The following is a 17,836-nucleotide window of genomic DNA, read 5'->3' as shown; positions in this document are numbered from 1 at the left end:
TTATTGTTTTATGCAGCATATTTCAAAGCACAATGCTCGGAGGCAAGGATTTTCAGGATGACTTTTTGTGGGCACAGTTTGCTCCAGAACAGTCACAAAATCAAAAACGTGACCCAAGAGACAACGTGATAAATTGTATGTGATTGACATTATATGATAGAGCAGTGCTTTCCAAACCAGTCCTCTAGGCACCCCTACCAGTCCAGGATTTAGTGAATACCCAGTTGTGTCTAAGGTGTTTTTTTTTTTTTTTTTCTTTTCTAAAAACACCTTAGACACAACTGGGTCATCCCAAAATCGAGGAATGGAAGGGGTGCCTTGAGGATTGGTTTGGCTACCACTGAGATAGAGACAGCAGGGATGGGTATATGGGATATAGACATAGCTGGGTGTACCAGTTGAGCATGGCTGTGTGACTGCTGTTTTGGTTTAATAAAGGATATAGTTGCACCCGGATAGTCTGAGAGGTGCAGACCGTTGAGCTGATAGATAAATATTTAGTGGTAAATGCAGGAGGAACAATATAGAAAAGAGTTTTCTGTGATATCAGTATCCTACTGAGACAACATGAACTGTATATTTTGCATATATTCCTGATTATAACATGCAGCCAACATTACAATGGTTTTCATAGTGCCAACATTTTCCTCGGTGCTGTATAGAAAATGTATGCTAACAAAACGCATTTGACATACGAGAACAGGAGCATTTTTACAAATAATCTTCTGTATTTGGATTCCGTAGCTTGCTTCAGAAGTTGTTGGCCTCATGGAAAATCATTATCTACTACTCATTCAATACATTGTTCGTCACCTTCAAGGGGGCGCTCAGGAATATCATTTCATATTCATCATAGGAAAACAAATTTATAAAGCTGTTTTTTTATTTATATTGATAACATGATTATTAAGTACAATATATTTATTGATGTCAGTGATTATTACTGTGTCGTGTTTTGGTAGGAGGAATCTGTTAGGTGCATGTTTGTTTATTGATATTAATTATTGATTTGCTTGAATAATTTTTATTTTTTTCATTTTTTCTCTAGATTTTAGATATTGTGAGAACAAATATTTGGACGGTTCTCCAGCGCATCTGGAAGGTTTCGGATGTTGAATGTTTACAAATATATCGCAGTTTCAATCGGGTATTTAACCGGCTACTCTGGAGTCACGGCCAAGGCTTGTGGAGCTGTTTCTGTAGCTCAGGGTAGGAGTCAAGAATTTCTACTTTCATTTTATCTCCTGTAATTTCTGTTAAAGCCGCACTGTCACCTTTATGGGGACTTTGCAGACTTCGCAAAGACCCCCAACAATGACATTGCAGCTGGTGGGAGGGGGGCAGGTAAAGGTTGGATTTACTTACCTGAATCTGTCCCTCATGGGTGCGGCCATCTTCCTCTGGCCAGTCCATCATAAGCTCTTGGCGCTTTAGCACCAGAAGCCAACATCGCTGCTGTACTCTCGCGCGACAGTACAACACTGAGGTCTATGTCGGATCCTGAGAGACTGTGGAATCCTCCATAGATAGAGCCAATTCCCTGCAGCTGTCACTGCTGATGGCTGCAGGGATTGACACTGTAGCTCCGCCCAGCATCTAAGAAAAACAGGCGGCGGTCAAAGTCCCTACTTTGTCTCTATATATCTCTGGACTGGGTTGGCATTTCAGTGAAATGCTAACACAGTCAAAATAAATATTACATACAGGGGGTGACGGTGCCGCTTTAAGACATTTGACAAAAATTTCTGTCAAAATTCTGTGTGTCATGAAATACCAATAGATTAATAGATATGTGTTTTATAAATAACCTGTTCATTGTTTGTAAATGATTGCTGCCTGAACTTGGCTCCTTTTTTGGATAATTTCGTTTGAAAGTCCTGGTATGAACTGAAACGTCGATGTGATGTAACCTGAGCATGATTAATAAAGACACATTTTCCTGATTAAGAAGTCCAGCGTGTGCCTGTCTTTGTAGATATTTATGTTATTTGAATGGAGGAGCCAGTTATTCTTACCTGAGTAGCACTCTAAGCATCTTAACCATAATAGCTTTCTATAGTGGTTATGTTGCCTAGTGTCCCTGTCCTGTCACTTGTCACTGACCTCTTGTTTTATGACAAAACTTGAGGGAACAGTTTGCTGAAAATCGTGGATTTTCCACAGCATCCAGAGAATGCATTCTCAATGCAGCGGAGGAGGTATGATCTCCCGGAGCCATGATTTTTGTTAAACATAAGACAGGTCTGTGAATTAAGCTAATATTTGATATAAATCTACAAATTTGGCTATTGCAAAGGTCTCTCGCTATTTAAAGCAAAGCTGGGCACCATCCTGTGCCGACTATCTCTTCTCATCAGGGCACGCTGACACGCTGATCTCTCACTTTGAAGGCTCACTAGATATTGTCTGGTCATACCGGTCTCCGCTGGGCCAGTTTGTTACAGACCTACAGCTTGAAACCGCTTGTGGCAACTCAACACAGACGCCGGGCCGAATCATGCACATGGCAAGATGGCCGACGCACTTACACCGGCTTTGCGGGACTTGGCGCCAAAACCATCTGGTATAATATGCTTACCTCTCTGGAGGCTGGAGGCACTCTTTGATTAATTCTGGGCGCAGCTGGAAAAGCACATGTAGCATGTGTCACCCACCTCTCAGTCTGCAGAGGGGGAAATTGGATTGGTCCCCACCAGGCATAGCAAATACCGAAGCTTACACCATTCTGCCCAATCTGGCTGAGAGCTAGTAGGGCAGGGGATGGGCCGAACACAAACTCACACAGCACCCCTCACACACACACACCCACACACATACTGCACCGCCCTCACACACACACACACACACACACACTGCACCACTCTCACACACACACTGCACCCCTCTAACACACACACAGTGCACCCCTCACACACACACACTCACACACACACTGCAAGTAGCAACATCATCAATACCAGCTAACATCACACCAAAAAGAAGCAGTTCCAGCCATCACATTAGGAGTGAGTTAATTAAATGTTTGACCAAATACAGCAGGCTAATTTTTAAGTTAATTTTTTTTTATGGCCCGCGAATTATGTTTTGAATATCCAAATGACCCTTTGCAGATAAAAGGTTCCCCACCCCTGCAGTAGTGGTTGGACTCCTGTGCATCATCCACGCCTGCGGAGGACTGCTCGGCGCCTACAAAGGAAACGACATAGGACCCCATATAGTCCCCCACAGGGGAAGGACTTGATACCCAGAAGTCAGAGTTTGTGGTTCAATGACACCGGGTATTAAAAGGGACTCGACTACGCAGCTCATTCCGGCAGACTGTGGCACTACTTACAATCCTTCCCTACTCAAGGAATTGGGTGACCACCTTTCCCTGTGAGAAAACATACCTACCCGAAGCGGAGTCCCTGCTCTCCCTGCTCTGCCTCTTTTATTTTGCTTAGCGGTATTAGCTTGTACTTGCTCTGCATGTTCTACAAATACTATTACTCAAGTCTGGATTATTTTATTTATATTTAAGCTTATACTTATACTTTACTTTACCGACTACCCAGATGTGTATACTTAACCGGACTACTGCCTTTAAAAAAAGAATGTGCAAGTTTAATATTAATGTCTTTCAACATGAGGCTTTATATTCCGACTAGCTTAATGTTTGCTGATGGGGCATGATAAGCATGAATGTATCTACATGCACTTCAAAGATAAAGAATAAAAAAAAAAAAAATTAAATGTGGTGGCTAACCAGGAACTGACGGTTGGGGGTGGGGTGGGGGGGGGGGGGGGGGGAATACTTCCTAAACATTTAAAACCAGCAATTGAGGAGCCATTGCTTCTCAGACACTAGAAAAAGCTGATCCCATGAGTTTGAGGTCTGTGAAATAATGGGGGGGAGGGGAGCCTGCCATTTCATTGAGTGGTGGACTTTAAAATATTTAACCGGCTATTTGACAAAATATATAGGAGAGGGGCTTATGAATCCCCCCCCCCCACACTTGTAGTCAGCAGGTGGGGGATATTGTATGCATGGGGTATGATCTTGTGTCCCTCCCTGGCCCCAACATCAAAACTCCAATCTTGTATATATAAAATAATGTTTGTATTCCAAATTTTCAAGATAACATTTACGAAGAGCCATACAAACACACATTCCCAGTCATGCAGACAGTCATACAGACTTAAACACACAGTCCTCCATACACATATATACATTCATAGAGACGGTCATACAGACATACTCACAGCCATGCAAACAGCTATACAGGCACATATACAGACAGTCATGCACACTCATACAGACTGGGAAGGTAGCTTAATGAACTACTGTACTATGTGTTGGCAGCACCCATATATTAAGTAGGCAGGCCCATCACTTACTTGCTTATGTTGGAAGGCCCTCACCTGTTGGTGCGAGGGACCCATGAGGAGCAGCTTGTGTTACTTCTACACACTTCTCCCTCATGGCCCGCTCTGTAGTGACATCATTGCCACAGTGTGAGCCACCCTGAGCTGTATATAGAAATAACGCAAGCTGCTCCTCAAGGGTCTCTCGTGCGGCGGTGACAGACAGCGGACCGAATGCCTTGGATTTCAAAGCATAAGGTGACTGTCCAGTGTTGTGGCGGTGGCAAACGTCAGGACGAATGCCTTGTATTTCAAGGAATAAGTTGACAGGCCAGTGTATAGCAGGGGTCAGCCCTGGTACGGGCGTATGTTGCCGATCTCTTTTGTACTGTCTGATGACTTTATTTATGAATTTCTTGTTCCAGTTTAAGGTAGTACCATGGTGCCTGACATAAAACCACACAAACGCTCCCTGTGGTTTATGGAGATTGCCATTGTATTGTGACTCGCTTTGAGAACAAGTTTATTTGACTCATAGACACATGACACCTAAATAAAGATTGTTTTAATCCAGCTGAAAACAAATAAATTCCCTTTGGCAATTTTCCTTCGTACTACAATCTACTTCCTGGCGTTGCCACAAAGCTGTCATTTAGCTAGTTTTGTTCTCTGAGTCTCTCCATGCATCAATGCCTAATTACATATAAAAGTTTCAAAAGAATCCCTTTGTTTGTTTACTTTTGTTTTCTTTTTTTTTTTTTTTTTTTTTTTTTTTCTTTTCTGAGGTTTGTTCTCGTATTATTGACCCACCGGCAGGTGGTATTAACTTTCTCTTATTCAGTCTGATTTTCCGCATGTTTAAAAATCCCAATCTTCATTATATTAGATGTGTGACTCATATTAATAATGTGACCCTTTAAGATACTTAACTACTTCTTTTTTTTTTTTTTTTTTTTTTTTTTTTTTTTTACTTTAACGTTTTACTTCTTTAGTTATTATTTCTAAGGCCTCATTGTGACTGGCTTCACACTTTTCTTGGAAATTGCCAGGAGATTCCCTTCCCTATGTCAGGCTTTAAACAGCTCAGAGTTTGACTATCTCGTTCCAATCCACCGCTTTGTGCAGTGATTTGGCAAATCTATAGAAGTCTTACTTTGTTTCATACTAAAAAATGTTTTTATTTAATTTCAACAGAGGACTAATACCATTGCAATGATATCTATATATATATATTTATATGCAGGTTCAAAAAGCTGCTTGTTTTAAGGAACCGATGACCTCATCGTATGGCTGAATCGCAAAAATTTTAAATCAATACATCCATGTACTCTTGGCTATTGAAAAAGTATGAATAAATCAGGCTGTAGAAAATGGAATAGTGAGGACATTCAGATAGGGATGCTTCCTGACAGAATAGATGAGTTACTTTTTAAGTTTGTGATTGGATTATTCAGCTTTTTTTTTTCTCTTCTAAAGGGAGTCTGAGCCTTTCTGAATACATTGCGATCTATAGAGAAGCCAAATACACTAATCCTGGGAAGAATGGAACTTTTAGGCAATCACAATAAAATGTATTTTTTATTCCAATGGAATAAATTTGAAATGGACTTATCATAGTGTAAAATATGGCCTGTCAGGATTTTGCTGTGATGGGGCTCTCCTGTATGCAATGATTTAACAACACGGAAAAGTGAAAGCTAGTGTCATCATTTCAGGATTAATGCGAAATGAATTTATATCTGAATTAATATTGACTTTAATGTGCTATATGTCCTTCTGTTTTTATTTCTCCACTCACTCTGTAGGTTCTTGTAACTAATTATTGCTCCCTGACCCCAAATAAGTGCCATCTGTTTTCTTATTTGCTTCAGTTGTCACTTTGCCAGCCTGCACTGCCCGTACTATACACATGGCATCACAAGGTCAAAAACAACAAACTAGCTGGCTCAGCATCATTTAGGTTCTATTGTTTTAACCCTGTTCTTGGATCTTTTTCTTTTACTTTCTAAAATGTATTTAACATGCTTTTATGTTACTTTTTATCAATCCTAAACTGTTCACCAGGCAGACTTGTCAAATGTCTAGTAAGCTATGATGATCACGCTAAGGGCAATCAAGAGAAATCAGAGGATCTCCCTGACAGGCCATGGGCAGATTAAGCAAATCAGTCATGAATATGTAGCTTGACCCAAACTCTGCAGCTTTAAGCTGGAAAGGAGTTCCAAAGATGCCTGCCAGTGGGGCCGTGTTTAAAGATACGTTGTATCACAGCTCCACCCGATATCTCCTATTGCGATAGAACCTATATGGACTTTAGCTTACATAAGCCATGGAGAACCTCAAATTGCTGCAGGGAAATCGGGTAACTTTGGAAAACTCCATCATGAGCATCAGAACATATTATTGTGTCTAGATAGACTTGACAAGATCGGGAGGAGGACACATCTAGCAGATGATCTTGACATAAAGAAAACTTCTACACATTCTTCTCAGGCTCATAGCAGTTCTCTTGCCACCCAAGCATGACATGTTTATACATTTTTTGGGGGCTGCCCAAACTACCATTGGCACCTGTTTATACTACCAAGCTCATAGTCTTTCAGTTTTATAATGGCATCGGTAATGGCATCGGATTGTCTGGCTGCCAGAATGAGGAAAAAGCATGTATTATTATGAAAATAGGAATCTGACTTTCTTCCCTTTTACTCTCCTTCAAAATACCGTTATCTGAACTGAGAAATGTTATTTAGTTGCTTCAAACACTCTAACTCCTGGCTACCTTTCTAAAAACTGCTCCTGCCCCACTGATTAGGGCTTCCTACATCTGGTACTTATCTAATCTCACGCAATTTGTTCTTACAGCGACAGCTTTTTGGCACTTTAGACTCTGAAATAATTTGAATAGTCCTAATTTATCTGGAGATCCATTTAGATTTATCTTATACCTAGTATACTGTTTGAGTTGTGTTTCCTACCATTTTTTTTTTTTATTTTTTTTTAATAGCTTACTTTTATTGCTAATATTTAATACTTTATTAAAGAGATCCATTTACACCTATAGAGCTACGGGTATTAATTCTTGTTTGCCTCCAACCTTTGTCATCACTGATTTCTTACGTTTCTCTCCTTAGTATAAAAGAGATGGTGACATTGCCACTGCCATTGACAGAGTGTTGCCTGTTCCCTCTCACTGGTCTTACCTCAAAACTGTCCTACTGACATACATTTATCTTTTATTGCGATTTGATATAAATTATTCTTAAAATCCTCATTCTCGTGCTACTTCCTCGTTCCCTCATTACCTATGCATAAGAAAACACGGTATAAATCACATAATATTTGTAGTTACTTTGCTTGACTTCTGTTTTATACCTATATAAATGAAATGATAATAAATCATTTAAAAATAAAGCATTGAGAAAAATAATAAAAATGCTAGATCTGCTTAGTTGTTTTTTCTTTCGCATGCGCCACTTGATCTAAATGCAAGCAGTGACCTGTTCTTCCAATATGTTTATTAAATGTAATCACATTTTGTGACAAAATTACATTATTTATTTTTTTTTACTAATTTTGTCTTTTATGCAAATGCGTGGCAGACCTATTTCGCGCCAACGGCGACTTTGTTAATTTTACTTTATCAAAAACTGATCCTTCACTTATGTTGACACACTTTATACAATGAGCATCAGACCCGTGCCATTCCGACGGCAGCTTTATTTATTTATATTTTATTTTATTGCAAAGTAATTCTTTAGTTTTGTTGACACACTTTAAATGGAAAAGACGCCAATTGATCCTGGGGGAAAACGGCTGTACTTCCTATTCCGAGGTTTGGGAGCTGGAGAGGCCGTTGCAAGAAAATGGAAATGATTTTGTTTTCATTACCCTGGAAACTCACTTGTAACGAAATGTATTTACTTAGCATCTTCTGCTTGATCAGTGAAAGGCGGCATGAATTGAATTTTCTTTCTTGAGGAAACAATAACCCATTAGATATTTGTTATTAGTTTACCATCATTATGGTTTACGATGTTCCAAAGTCTATTTGAAATAAATCTATATTTTTGTTCTTTATTTTTCATAACCGTAAAAAGTATCTGACAATAAATCTTGGTGTTATCACCTTAAACAACTGCTGCTGTGAATGCTTTAGGGCTGGAGTGAATAATGACTACTGGCGTTCTCAAACAGAAAGATTAACTTTTCCTTTTTTTCATATTCTCTCCATCTGTCAGTGTTTGGCTTAAACTATTCAGGACTTTTTACAGCAAACACACCAAGGTCACATGTTTTATATGGTTTAAACCTATTTTGGCTAAACCTGTCTACCAGTCATGCACTTAGTTCGCCATTCGTGACGTGAGTCTCTCTCCCTCAGGAACTCCTGGGAGCCAGTGATCAGCCGAAATACAGAAATGATCAGTCGTCAGCAGGTCCAGTGTTGCCAGCGATTGGTCCAGCTCTGCAAAGAATGTCTGCTGGTAGTCTACAAATATGCAACAGATTCCAGAGGCGTTAACACAGACCGAGATGACACAAGGTATTCATTAGCAAGAAACCTTTCCACAATAAATTGTCTTACTGTCAAGACATAAAGAAATAAAACATATTTATACAATTTTATAGCCATGAATTAATGGGGAAGGGGATTAAAATGTATTAAAAAAAAATAAAAAAAATCCATTCAGCGTTTCTTGGGAAGACTGCTTCTCACAATATACTAAACACATGTTTAAACAATGATCACAATATGAGTGAGCCGAATATTCGTAGAGACCTGTATGCTGTTTGCTTGCAGTCTTTCCTTCCAGTGATACAATGTGTAACTTTTCTCCTGTGAGATCTATCTAGAAATAATATTAAATGTATAAATGTACGTGGTTTTTGTGCTCTGTGTATCTTTTATATACATGCAAAAGAAAACAAAACACTAAGCATCATATAAAGTTATACATGATTTTCAGCATTGTATTGTATGATATATTTTTTCCATAAATGTGCCCTTTACAATTTAAAAAATGACGTTTTTTTTTTTCCAGCTATAAAAAAAAGTACCCGTGAAAAATGCATAACTCTGTGATCAATATCTTGCTTTAGAGCAGGCTTGCACAACCTACGGTCCACCAGATATTTTGAACTACAACACCTATGATTCTTCGAATGAAACAGATTGTCAGAGAATCATGGCAGATAGCCAGGGAATCATGGGCGTTGTAGTTCAAAACATCTGGGGGGGTTGCCAGTTGTGCAGGCATGCTTTAAAAGGGCCACTCTAAGTACCACAGCCACAACTGCTCCTTGTAGTGGTTATGGAGCAAAGAGTCTTTAAGAGCACACCCCTCTTTGTTTTAAAAATGGTTTGACACAAGACAGAGCTCTCTCCTAGATACTACTACTTCTGAACTCACCTTTACGTTTTTATCATTTAGATATTTATTACCCGTTCTGCCACAATTCACCATGAAAACCTCGTCTTCCAGTCTTGGCTGCGGCTCATCTGGACCCCCACGATCCACCATCCTGTTTACTTCTCAATTTAAACCATACTAAAGTAAAATGAACTTGTGCATACCCTCTGTAAATAATAGCTTTTTTGGTTTGGTTTTTTAACCTATTTCACATGGTGCTAAGCAAAGCTATAGTATAGCACCGATAGAATGCAATGATTGTTCTGAACTATGCTGATTGGTTTACAAGATTTGCATATGTTTTGATTTTAAATAGTTTGCAGGAAATACTATAGATATTTTCTTCTTAGAAAGTGTATGATGCATAGGCAGACTTACTGATTCAGTTAGAAAGCTAATTTATTTTGCTTGTACAAAGGGTGATGTAATTTATAATGTATTACTGATATGTTGAATGAGTATTAGAATAAGACTTTGGTGTACCCCAAGTACATTAAAACTAAGACATTGTAATTGTCTTTTAGTCTTTTAGTTTTTTTTTAATATCCATTTGCCTTACTACCACACATCGACTTGTACTGATTTGATGATCATTTATCAGGTTTTGAATTTTTGGTTTTTTTTTTTATCTGCAATTCTGCAGTTCTAACCTTTGACCTTGTGCTAGTTCACATCTGGTCATATTTTTTTGCCAGAGACAGAAAATGTGTAAGATTGACTCCATTACCTGCGTGATTGTGCCAATCGTTATTATTTTTAAACCGAATATAGAATAAACTTTTATTTTTTTTTAGCTTTACTAATTCTATGATGCAGTTATGTCAGTTGTTTTTTTTTAAAGCATATTAATTATGTACATGAATTTACAAATCAAGTTCGAGTTTAACACTCAATGACGTGTGATTTTATTTGTGGGTCCTATTTCATCTATGTTTGCTGCATATTTCTTAATTGCCAAGTTAACACCAAGACATTGACATTGACATGGAAATGGTGACATTTCGGCATTATTTGTCTGCGACATGCAGATTCTGATGAGCACCTGTTTGTAGAACGTGTTAAACAAAACAAAGAAATGTTTAATTAAATCCTGAAAAGGCCAATACAACCGCTCAAAATAATTAACTCTAGATGTCATTCATTCTGCTTTCCTTAATGTGAGCATTGTTGTCGATATAGGTTATCCAGTGGTTCCCAAAACAGTCCTCAATGTACCCCTACCAAACCAAGATTTAGGGATTACCCAGTTTTTCTTTTTTTCTTTAAAACACTGTAAATCCCTAAATGCGGGACTGATCGGGGTGCCTGGAGGACTGGGGATCAACTGATTTAACTAAATGTTCATAAACAGTGGTTTTATTTTTTGTTGTTGTTTTGTTTGTTTGTTTTTTATTGGATTTCACGACTTGAATGGATCAGAATGGAATCAAAACAGGTCTTATTGTAGGCATCGATATTGTAGGCATTGATATTTAAGAAGATTGACGTATTGCGCATGGCATAGCTATTACATAACACCCCTTTTCATTATTTTTCATGCTCCATTGTCTACTTTTTGAACGTCCCATATAGCTGAAGAAAAGCACAGATTGTAAATGATAAGTTGCATGAGGTTTCATTTAACCAGTAACATAAGTTTTACGAATGCAACAGTGTGGATGAGAAGTATCGCCAAATATCTACAAAGTGTCATTTTAATACTGTTCTGAACATACTCAGGATTAATAAAATGTTACCTTTTAACATATAGAACATAAACTCTAGATAGACTTACCTGAAATAAAATAAAAATAAACAAAAGACAATTAAATGTGATTTATTTTGCTTGTAGATTGGTTCTTTTCAACAAATACTGTTTTTGAAAATGTAAAGCAATATAAATCCAAAATAAAATCTCTCTTTGGTAAAGAAATACTATAATATATTATTAAATATTAAATTAATAAGCTCCTTCTGTTCTTACCCAAGTGGTCATACAAAACATTTGCTTGTCTAATGCATCCCAGAGTGTGTACATGCAGAGCCACTATTGTATCCCTCTTGTGCATCATAAACTGTTTATGAACAGTTTAACCCCAAAGTCTTCAGCCCGACGCTGTCATTGAACTTTTGTTTCAGTCCGAAGCTTCAATCAGCTGGTGCTCTCAGACAATCGGTTACTCCCCATTCACAAAACGGAGTAAGAAACACGTATTACAAATTCAAATTTTGTTAATGAGGAGCTACCTATAGACTTATGCGCTCATCAGCCTGAAGCCTCTGACTTCAACAGAAGTTCGGGGCAGAGCTGACTGGCACCGGACTGAAGAATTTAAGGATAAAGCGTTTGTTAAAGATTTTACCCCCGAAGATAACCCAGCGCCAGAGACCTCAGAGCACCATAACCACGTCATTATGATCAAGTTGTCATGGTGCCAGAAGTATTTCTTTGATACTCTTACTATATTTTATAGAACATTAAATATATTTGAGCGATGTTATACAGTATGTTTCATGTTATATGTTTCTACAAATTACAGTATGCTATATGGTTCTATGTAATTAGCATGTTAGATTTATTTTAGGGATATTATATGCTTTAAACTTCAACATAACTTAGATAAGTGTTATTCTTTGCCCGAGTGATCCCTACTCAATGTAAGCTGCCTGCACACACAGTGATTAATCTGTCTCACTGTTAGCTCCTTGATGGGGATAAATCATACACAGTTTGTGATGGTTTTTGCCCTGGAGATATTGTTTTTTTGTGTTGGAAAAGTCGACATCTTTAAATAGTTTATTCAAATTTAAGACCTCCAGCATGATAATTGCAGTAGGGTCAGTTTAATTATCTTGGCAACATAACGATGCATGTCTGGTTTTACTAACGGACTGAAAACGAAGACATTATTTCTGCTTGCAGTGCTCTGGGACCTTTCAGATGATCAAACATCCATATACCCACCAACAATCTAGGCAGAACTCTTAACTCTCATTGTACTTCAGAGTACAGCTGCCCTCCCATACAGCACACAATCACTCTACTCAGAACCTACATCACACACGTGTGTAAGAAGTCTTGTTGTAAGCTGGTATGCCAGTGACTTTTTTTATTTTTAAAGATGTTATAGTCTCTCTTATCACCTATTGTTCCAATATTATTCTTGGAAGACTGTCCTGTGTGATGCTGAGACCCTCTATTAGCACATTTTGACTTGACTGGTTTCCTGATACCCCTATACGCTTTATTTCTATATATGTTCCCTGACAAACATAACACTATTTTGACACACATGAACAAGCAAACATATGTACATTTTTCTTAGAATAAATACCAACAGAAAGTGATTAACAGTGAAGCTGCAGATGTTAATGAAATCCATTTCCCAAGAAGTTTAGCAAACCTAACTGCAATAATGCAGTCTCAGAGAATAGTCGATGCATACTTGTGACGAAGTGCCCTTCGCCACTTTGTCCTGGAGAGGCCTGCTTGCCTGCCTCCTCCCCTGCGACTATGGTCCTGGACTATATTGCACTGTAAACCCTGTATTCAGGCATATGGGCTTGTATTAGACTGTCTTTTTCCCTTTATCTATGCTGTAGGTTTGGACTACTAATATAACCTAACAGCCAGGAGATTTAGGCGAATATATTGCATAAGAATCACATTACTGGAGAATACAGCCGTTCGCATGATTTCATGCGAATTCTTTGTGCTCTGAATAGGTGGCCGCCATTTCGGGACTTTTCCACGTGTTCGCGGCCATCTTGCGTGCGAACAGCGGTGTTTGCCTGTGAACGCATGGAACTGAAATCGGAAGCACAAACAGGCGAATACCGCTAAGACCTCCAGACATCCAGAATTACGCACGGAAACTACCGAACGACCGGCCGTTCGGTAGTTATACTTAACTTAGTATGGGGATTCTAGCGACCACAAAGATGCGAATGGATGGCAAGAATTTCGTCTATTTTACCGTGCGAACGGAGACCGACCGCAAGGCCAAAACTCATGGAACTATTTTCGGCTAGTTGGTCTGTGCGGTCGGTCAAAACTTTGGAGCCCTGTATCTCCCGAACCATCCATCCGAATGGGCTGATTTTTGGACAGACTGTTCCCCTGAACAAGGGCTATTTGGGGATACCAGATTTAAAGCTGTACCCCCTGTTTTTGGGGTACATCCAGAACTTGGGTAAAATAATGTATGTTTTAATTGGGTTATGTGTTTATCTGAGGGGAGGAGACGTGGGGGTGTTACCATGCATGTGATTGGTCAATTTCATCCTCCCCCTGGGAGTGTCCTGTATGTACCTGATCCTAATAAAAAGCAGGCTGGGTGTTCCAGTCCTCAGACCTCTTCTGACCCTCAATACGTAGCCGTGTCTCGTTATTGGAGGGAACTGCTATATCACACTGGGGATTGCTATGCGCTGCATATTCCCCTGAGCTCTTAATCACTTAGCTCTTGTAAGAGCTTGTTCCGGATACGCTCTCCTGGAGGAGAGGTCTTCCCCACACGGTCCTGGAGGACAGAAGCCGATCCAGGGTGGAAGGAAGACGGCGCGGCTCCAGTTAAGCTACGGCGGTTGTGGAGTCTGCGGTGGTTGTGGTGTCGTCTGCAGTGCTTGGAGTCCTCTGAGAGCGCTAGGAGCATCCATCAACGGAGGGTACTCGGTCGGGGTACACGGAGCTCCGTTACAGTGGTGGCAGCGGTGGGATGGCGTCCTAGTGCGAGGAGAAGCAGCTCAGAGACACTGGTAACGTTTGGAGTTACAATTGAGGGCAACGCTAGCCATTGGGCAGTGCCCCTGGCTACAACAGGATGGCTTCCCTAGGGCGAGGAACAGCATCCTGGGAACACCCAGCAAAACTGGACTATTGGTATAGTCACGTACAGTTTGACGCTATGCTGAAGCGGCGGTTGGATATCTACGGGTCCCTTCTAACCGAGGAAATGGTACCAAGAATAAGGAGAGAACTGGCGGAGTATCTGCAGATGGAAGCAGAATATCGGGCAGTGAGGGCAAAGTATTCCGTCCCTGCGCCCCAACAACAGCGTGAGTTACAGGGGGCCGAAGGGGCCGTCCTTCCCCCCCAGCAGCCGTGTGTCCTACAGAGAGCAGAGACAGCTGGTCCCTCTCTACAGCAACAGGACCATGGTAAGGGAGTGGAGACAGGCGGTCTCCCTCTCCAGCGGCAGTGTGTACCCCAGGGGACCGAAGGTGCCGTCCTTCCCCCCCAGCAGCCGTGTGTCCTACAGAGAGCAGAGACAGTTGGTCCCTCTCTACAGCAACAGGACCATGGTAAGGGAGTGGAGACAGGCGGTCTCCCTCTCCAGCGGCAGTGTGTACCCCAGGGGGCCGAAGGTGCCGTCCTTCCCCCCCAGCAGCAGTATGTCCTACAGAGAGCAGAGACAGTTGGTCCCTCTCTACAGCAACAGGACCATGGTAAGGGAGTGGAGACAGGCGGTCTCCCTCTCCAGCGGCAGCCTGTGTTTCCAGGAAAGGAGCACAGCACCCCCTCTCCCCAGCGGCAGCTTCCCCCAACAAGGGGAGACACCAATCCTCCAGACGGCGCAGATGGGACCGTGGTCTCTGTGCCTGACCTACAGGGATGCTGGACAGCCTTTCCAGATCCCCAACTACCCTCACCGGGACACCCAGAGGAGGGGGTAAGTACAAATTCCCCTCCCCAGCTAACTCCTAGCGTGGCACCAGGGTTAACGGAGGCGATGCTAACCCCTCCTGACGTCCATGTTCCCTTGACTACTGAGCCGGACTATGGTCTCAGTACCCCAGCGGAAGAGCTGGCAGCTGGACAGAGCGCAGTCGGCCTCTGCCCTACCTTTGTCCCTGGTCCAGAGCCTGATGTCCTGCAGGCTACCCCAGCGGAAGAGCTGGCAGCTGGACAGAGCGCAGTCGGCCTCTGCCCTACCTTTGTCCCTGATCCAGAGCCTGATGTCCTGCAGGCTACCCCAGCGGAAGAGCTGGCATCTGGGCAGAGTGCAGTTGGCCTCTGCCCTTCAAGTACCCTCGGCATGTGGCCTCATTACCACAGCCAAATACCCAGGTGCAGTAACTGTGTGTTGTGGGTAGGCTGTTCCTGTACTTTGATGTTGTGGGGGGGCCACTCGGACATCTGTTTATTGTGGGTTGGTGGATCGACTAACGGAGGCACTGACCGACAGAAGGTCAGGTGCCTGGTTAGTCTTCCCCCCAAAGGGGAGATGTGTGACGAAGTGCCCTTCGCCACTTTGTCCTGGAGAGGCCTGCTTGCCTGCCTCCTCCCCTGCGACTATGGTCCTGGACTATATTGCACTGTAAACCCTGTATTCAGGCATATGGGCTTGTATTAGACTGTCTTTTTCCCTTTATCTATGCTGTAGGTTTGGACTACTAATATAACCTAACAGCCAGGAGATTTAGGCGAATATATTGCATAAGAATCACATTACTGGAGAATACAGCCGTTCGCATGATTTCATGCGAATTCTTTGTGCTCTGAATAGGTGGCCGCCATTTCGGGACTTTTCCACGTGTTCGCGGCCATCTTGCGTGCGAACAGCGGTGTTTGCCTGTGAACGCATGGAACTGAAATCGGAAGCACAAACAGGCGAATACCGCTAAGACCTCCAGACATCCAGAATTACGCACGGAAACTACCGAACGACCGGCCGTTCGGTAGTTATACTTAACTTAGTATGGGGATTCTAGCGACCACAAAGATGCGAATGGATGGCAAGAATTTCGTCTATTTTACCGTGCGAACGGAGACCGACCGCAAGGCCAAAACTCATGGAACTATTTTCGGCTAGTTGGTCTGTGCGGTCGGTCAAAACTTTGGAGCCCTGTATCTCCCGAACCATCCATCCGAATGGGCTGATTTTTGGACAGACTGTTCCCCTGAACAAGGGCTATTTGGGGATACCAGATTTAAAGCTGTACCCCCTGTTTTTGGGGTACATCCAGAACTTGGGTAAAATAATGTATGTTTTAATTGGGTTATGTGTTTATCTGAGGGGAGGAGACGTGGGGGTGTTACCATGCATGTGATTGGTCAATTTCATCCTCCCCCTGGGAGTGTCCTGTATGTACCTGATCCTAATAAAAAGCAGGCTGGGTGTTCCAGTCCTCAGACCTCTTCTGACCCTCAATACGTAGCCGTGTCTCGTTATTGGAGGGAACTGCTATATCACACTGGGGATTGCTATGCGCTGCATATTCCCCTGAGCTCTTAATCACTTAGCTCTTGTAAGAGCTTGTTCCGGATACGCTCTCCTGGAGGAGAGGTCTTCCCCACACGGTCCTGGAGGACAGAAGCCGATCCAGGGTGGAAGGAAGACGGCGCGGCTCCAGTTAAGCTACGGCGGTTGTGGAGTCTGCGGTGGTTGTGGTGTCGTCTGCAGTGCTTGGAGTCCTCTGAGAGCGCTAGGAGCATCCATCAACGGAGGGTACTCGGTCGGGGTACACGGAGCTCCGTTACAATACTCTTTCAGTTTTAGGGATCCAAATAACATGGACCCCATCTTTTGTTCTTTCTCCTTAAAGGGACACTATAGACATAAAACAACTTCAGCTTTATGAAGCAGTTTTGGTGTATAGATCATGCCACTGCAGTCTCACTGCTCAATTCTCTGCCATTTAAGAGTTAAATCACTTTGTTTATGCAGCCTTAGTTACGCCTCCCTGCATGTGGTCCACGCAGCCTTCCTAAACACTTCCTGTATAGAGAGATCTAATGTTTCCTTTATTACACAGTCTGATAAATGTATAATTTGTTCTCTCCTGCTCTCATAATAGCTTTCTAGACCATGCAGGAGCCATATGTGTGTAATTAAAGTTCAATTTACAGAGCAGAAGATAAATACTTCTAAAGTAAGTCAACATCTGATAAAAAATTAACGTAGACTGTGTCAGTCACAGGCAGAGGAAGTGTGGCTACAGCTGCACATACAGAAACAAGAGTGATTTAACTCCTAAATGGCAGAGAATTGAGCAGCGAGATTCCAGAGACATGTTTAACCCCTTAAGGACCAAACTTCTGGAATAAAAGGGAATCATGACATGTCACACATGTCATGTGTCCTTAAGGGGTTAATACA

At 41.7% G+C, this 17,836-nt stretch overlaps 1 protein-coding gene across 2 annotated transcripts in view; it reads left to right on the top strand.

The window, feature by feature from the left end:
* Positions 1-11,026, top strand: part of TTLL7 (tubulin tyrosine ligase like 7) — an 89,558-nt gene extending 78,532 nt beyond the window's left edge. For both annotated transcript variants that reach the window (XM_063427990.1, XM_063427991.1), the window contains exons 19-21: positions 1,049-1,209; positions 8,726-8,887; positions 9,777-11,026. In XM_063427990.1, coding sequence (XP_063284060.1) covers positions 1,049-1,209; positions 8,726-8,887; positions 9,777-9,897 — 444 coding nt within the window. In that variant the 3' untranslated portion in view covers positions 9,898-11,026. The remainder of the gene's footprint in view (positions 1-1,048; positions 1,210-8,725; positions 8,888-9,776) is intronic.
* The last annotated feature ends 6,810 nt before the right edge of the window (positions 11,027-17,836 follow it).

This window comes from Pelobates fuscus, chromosome 7 (genome assembly GCF_036172605.1).
Source record: "Pelobates fuscus isolate aPelFus1 chromosome 7, aPelFus1.pri, whole genome shotgun sequence".
Lineage (NCBI taxonomy): Eukaryota > Metazoa > Chordata > Amphibia > Anura > Pelobatidae > Pelobates > Pelobates fuscus.
This window is presented reverse-complemented; position numbering and strand designations above follow the sequence as displayed.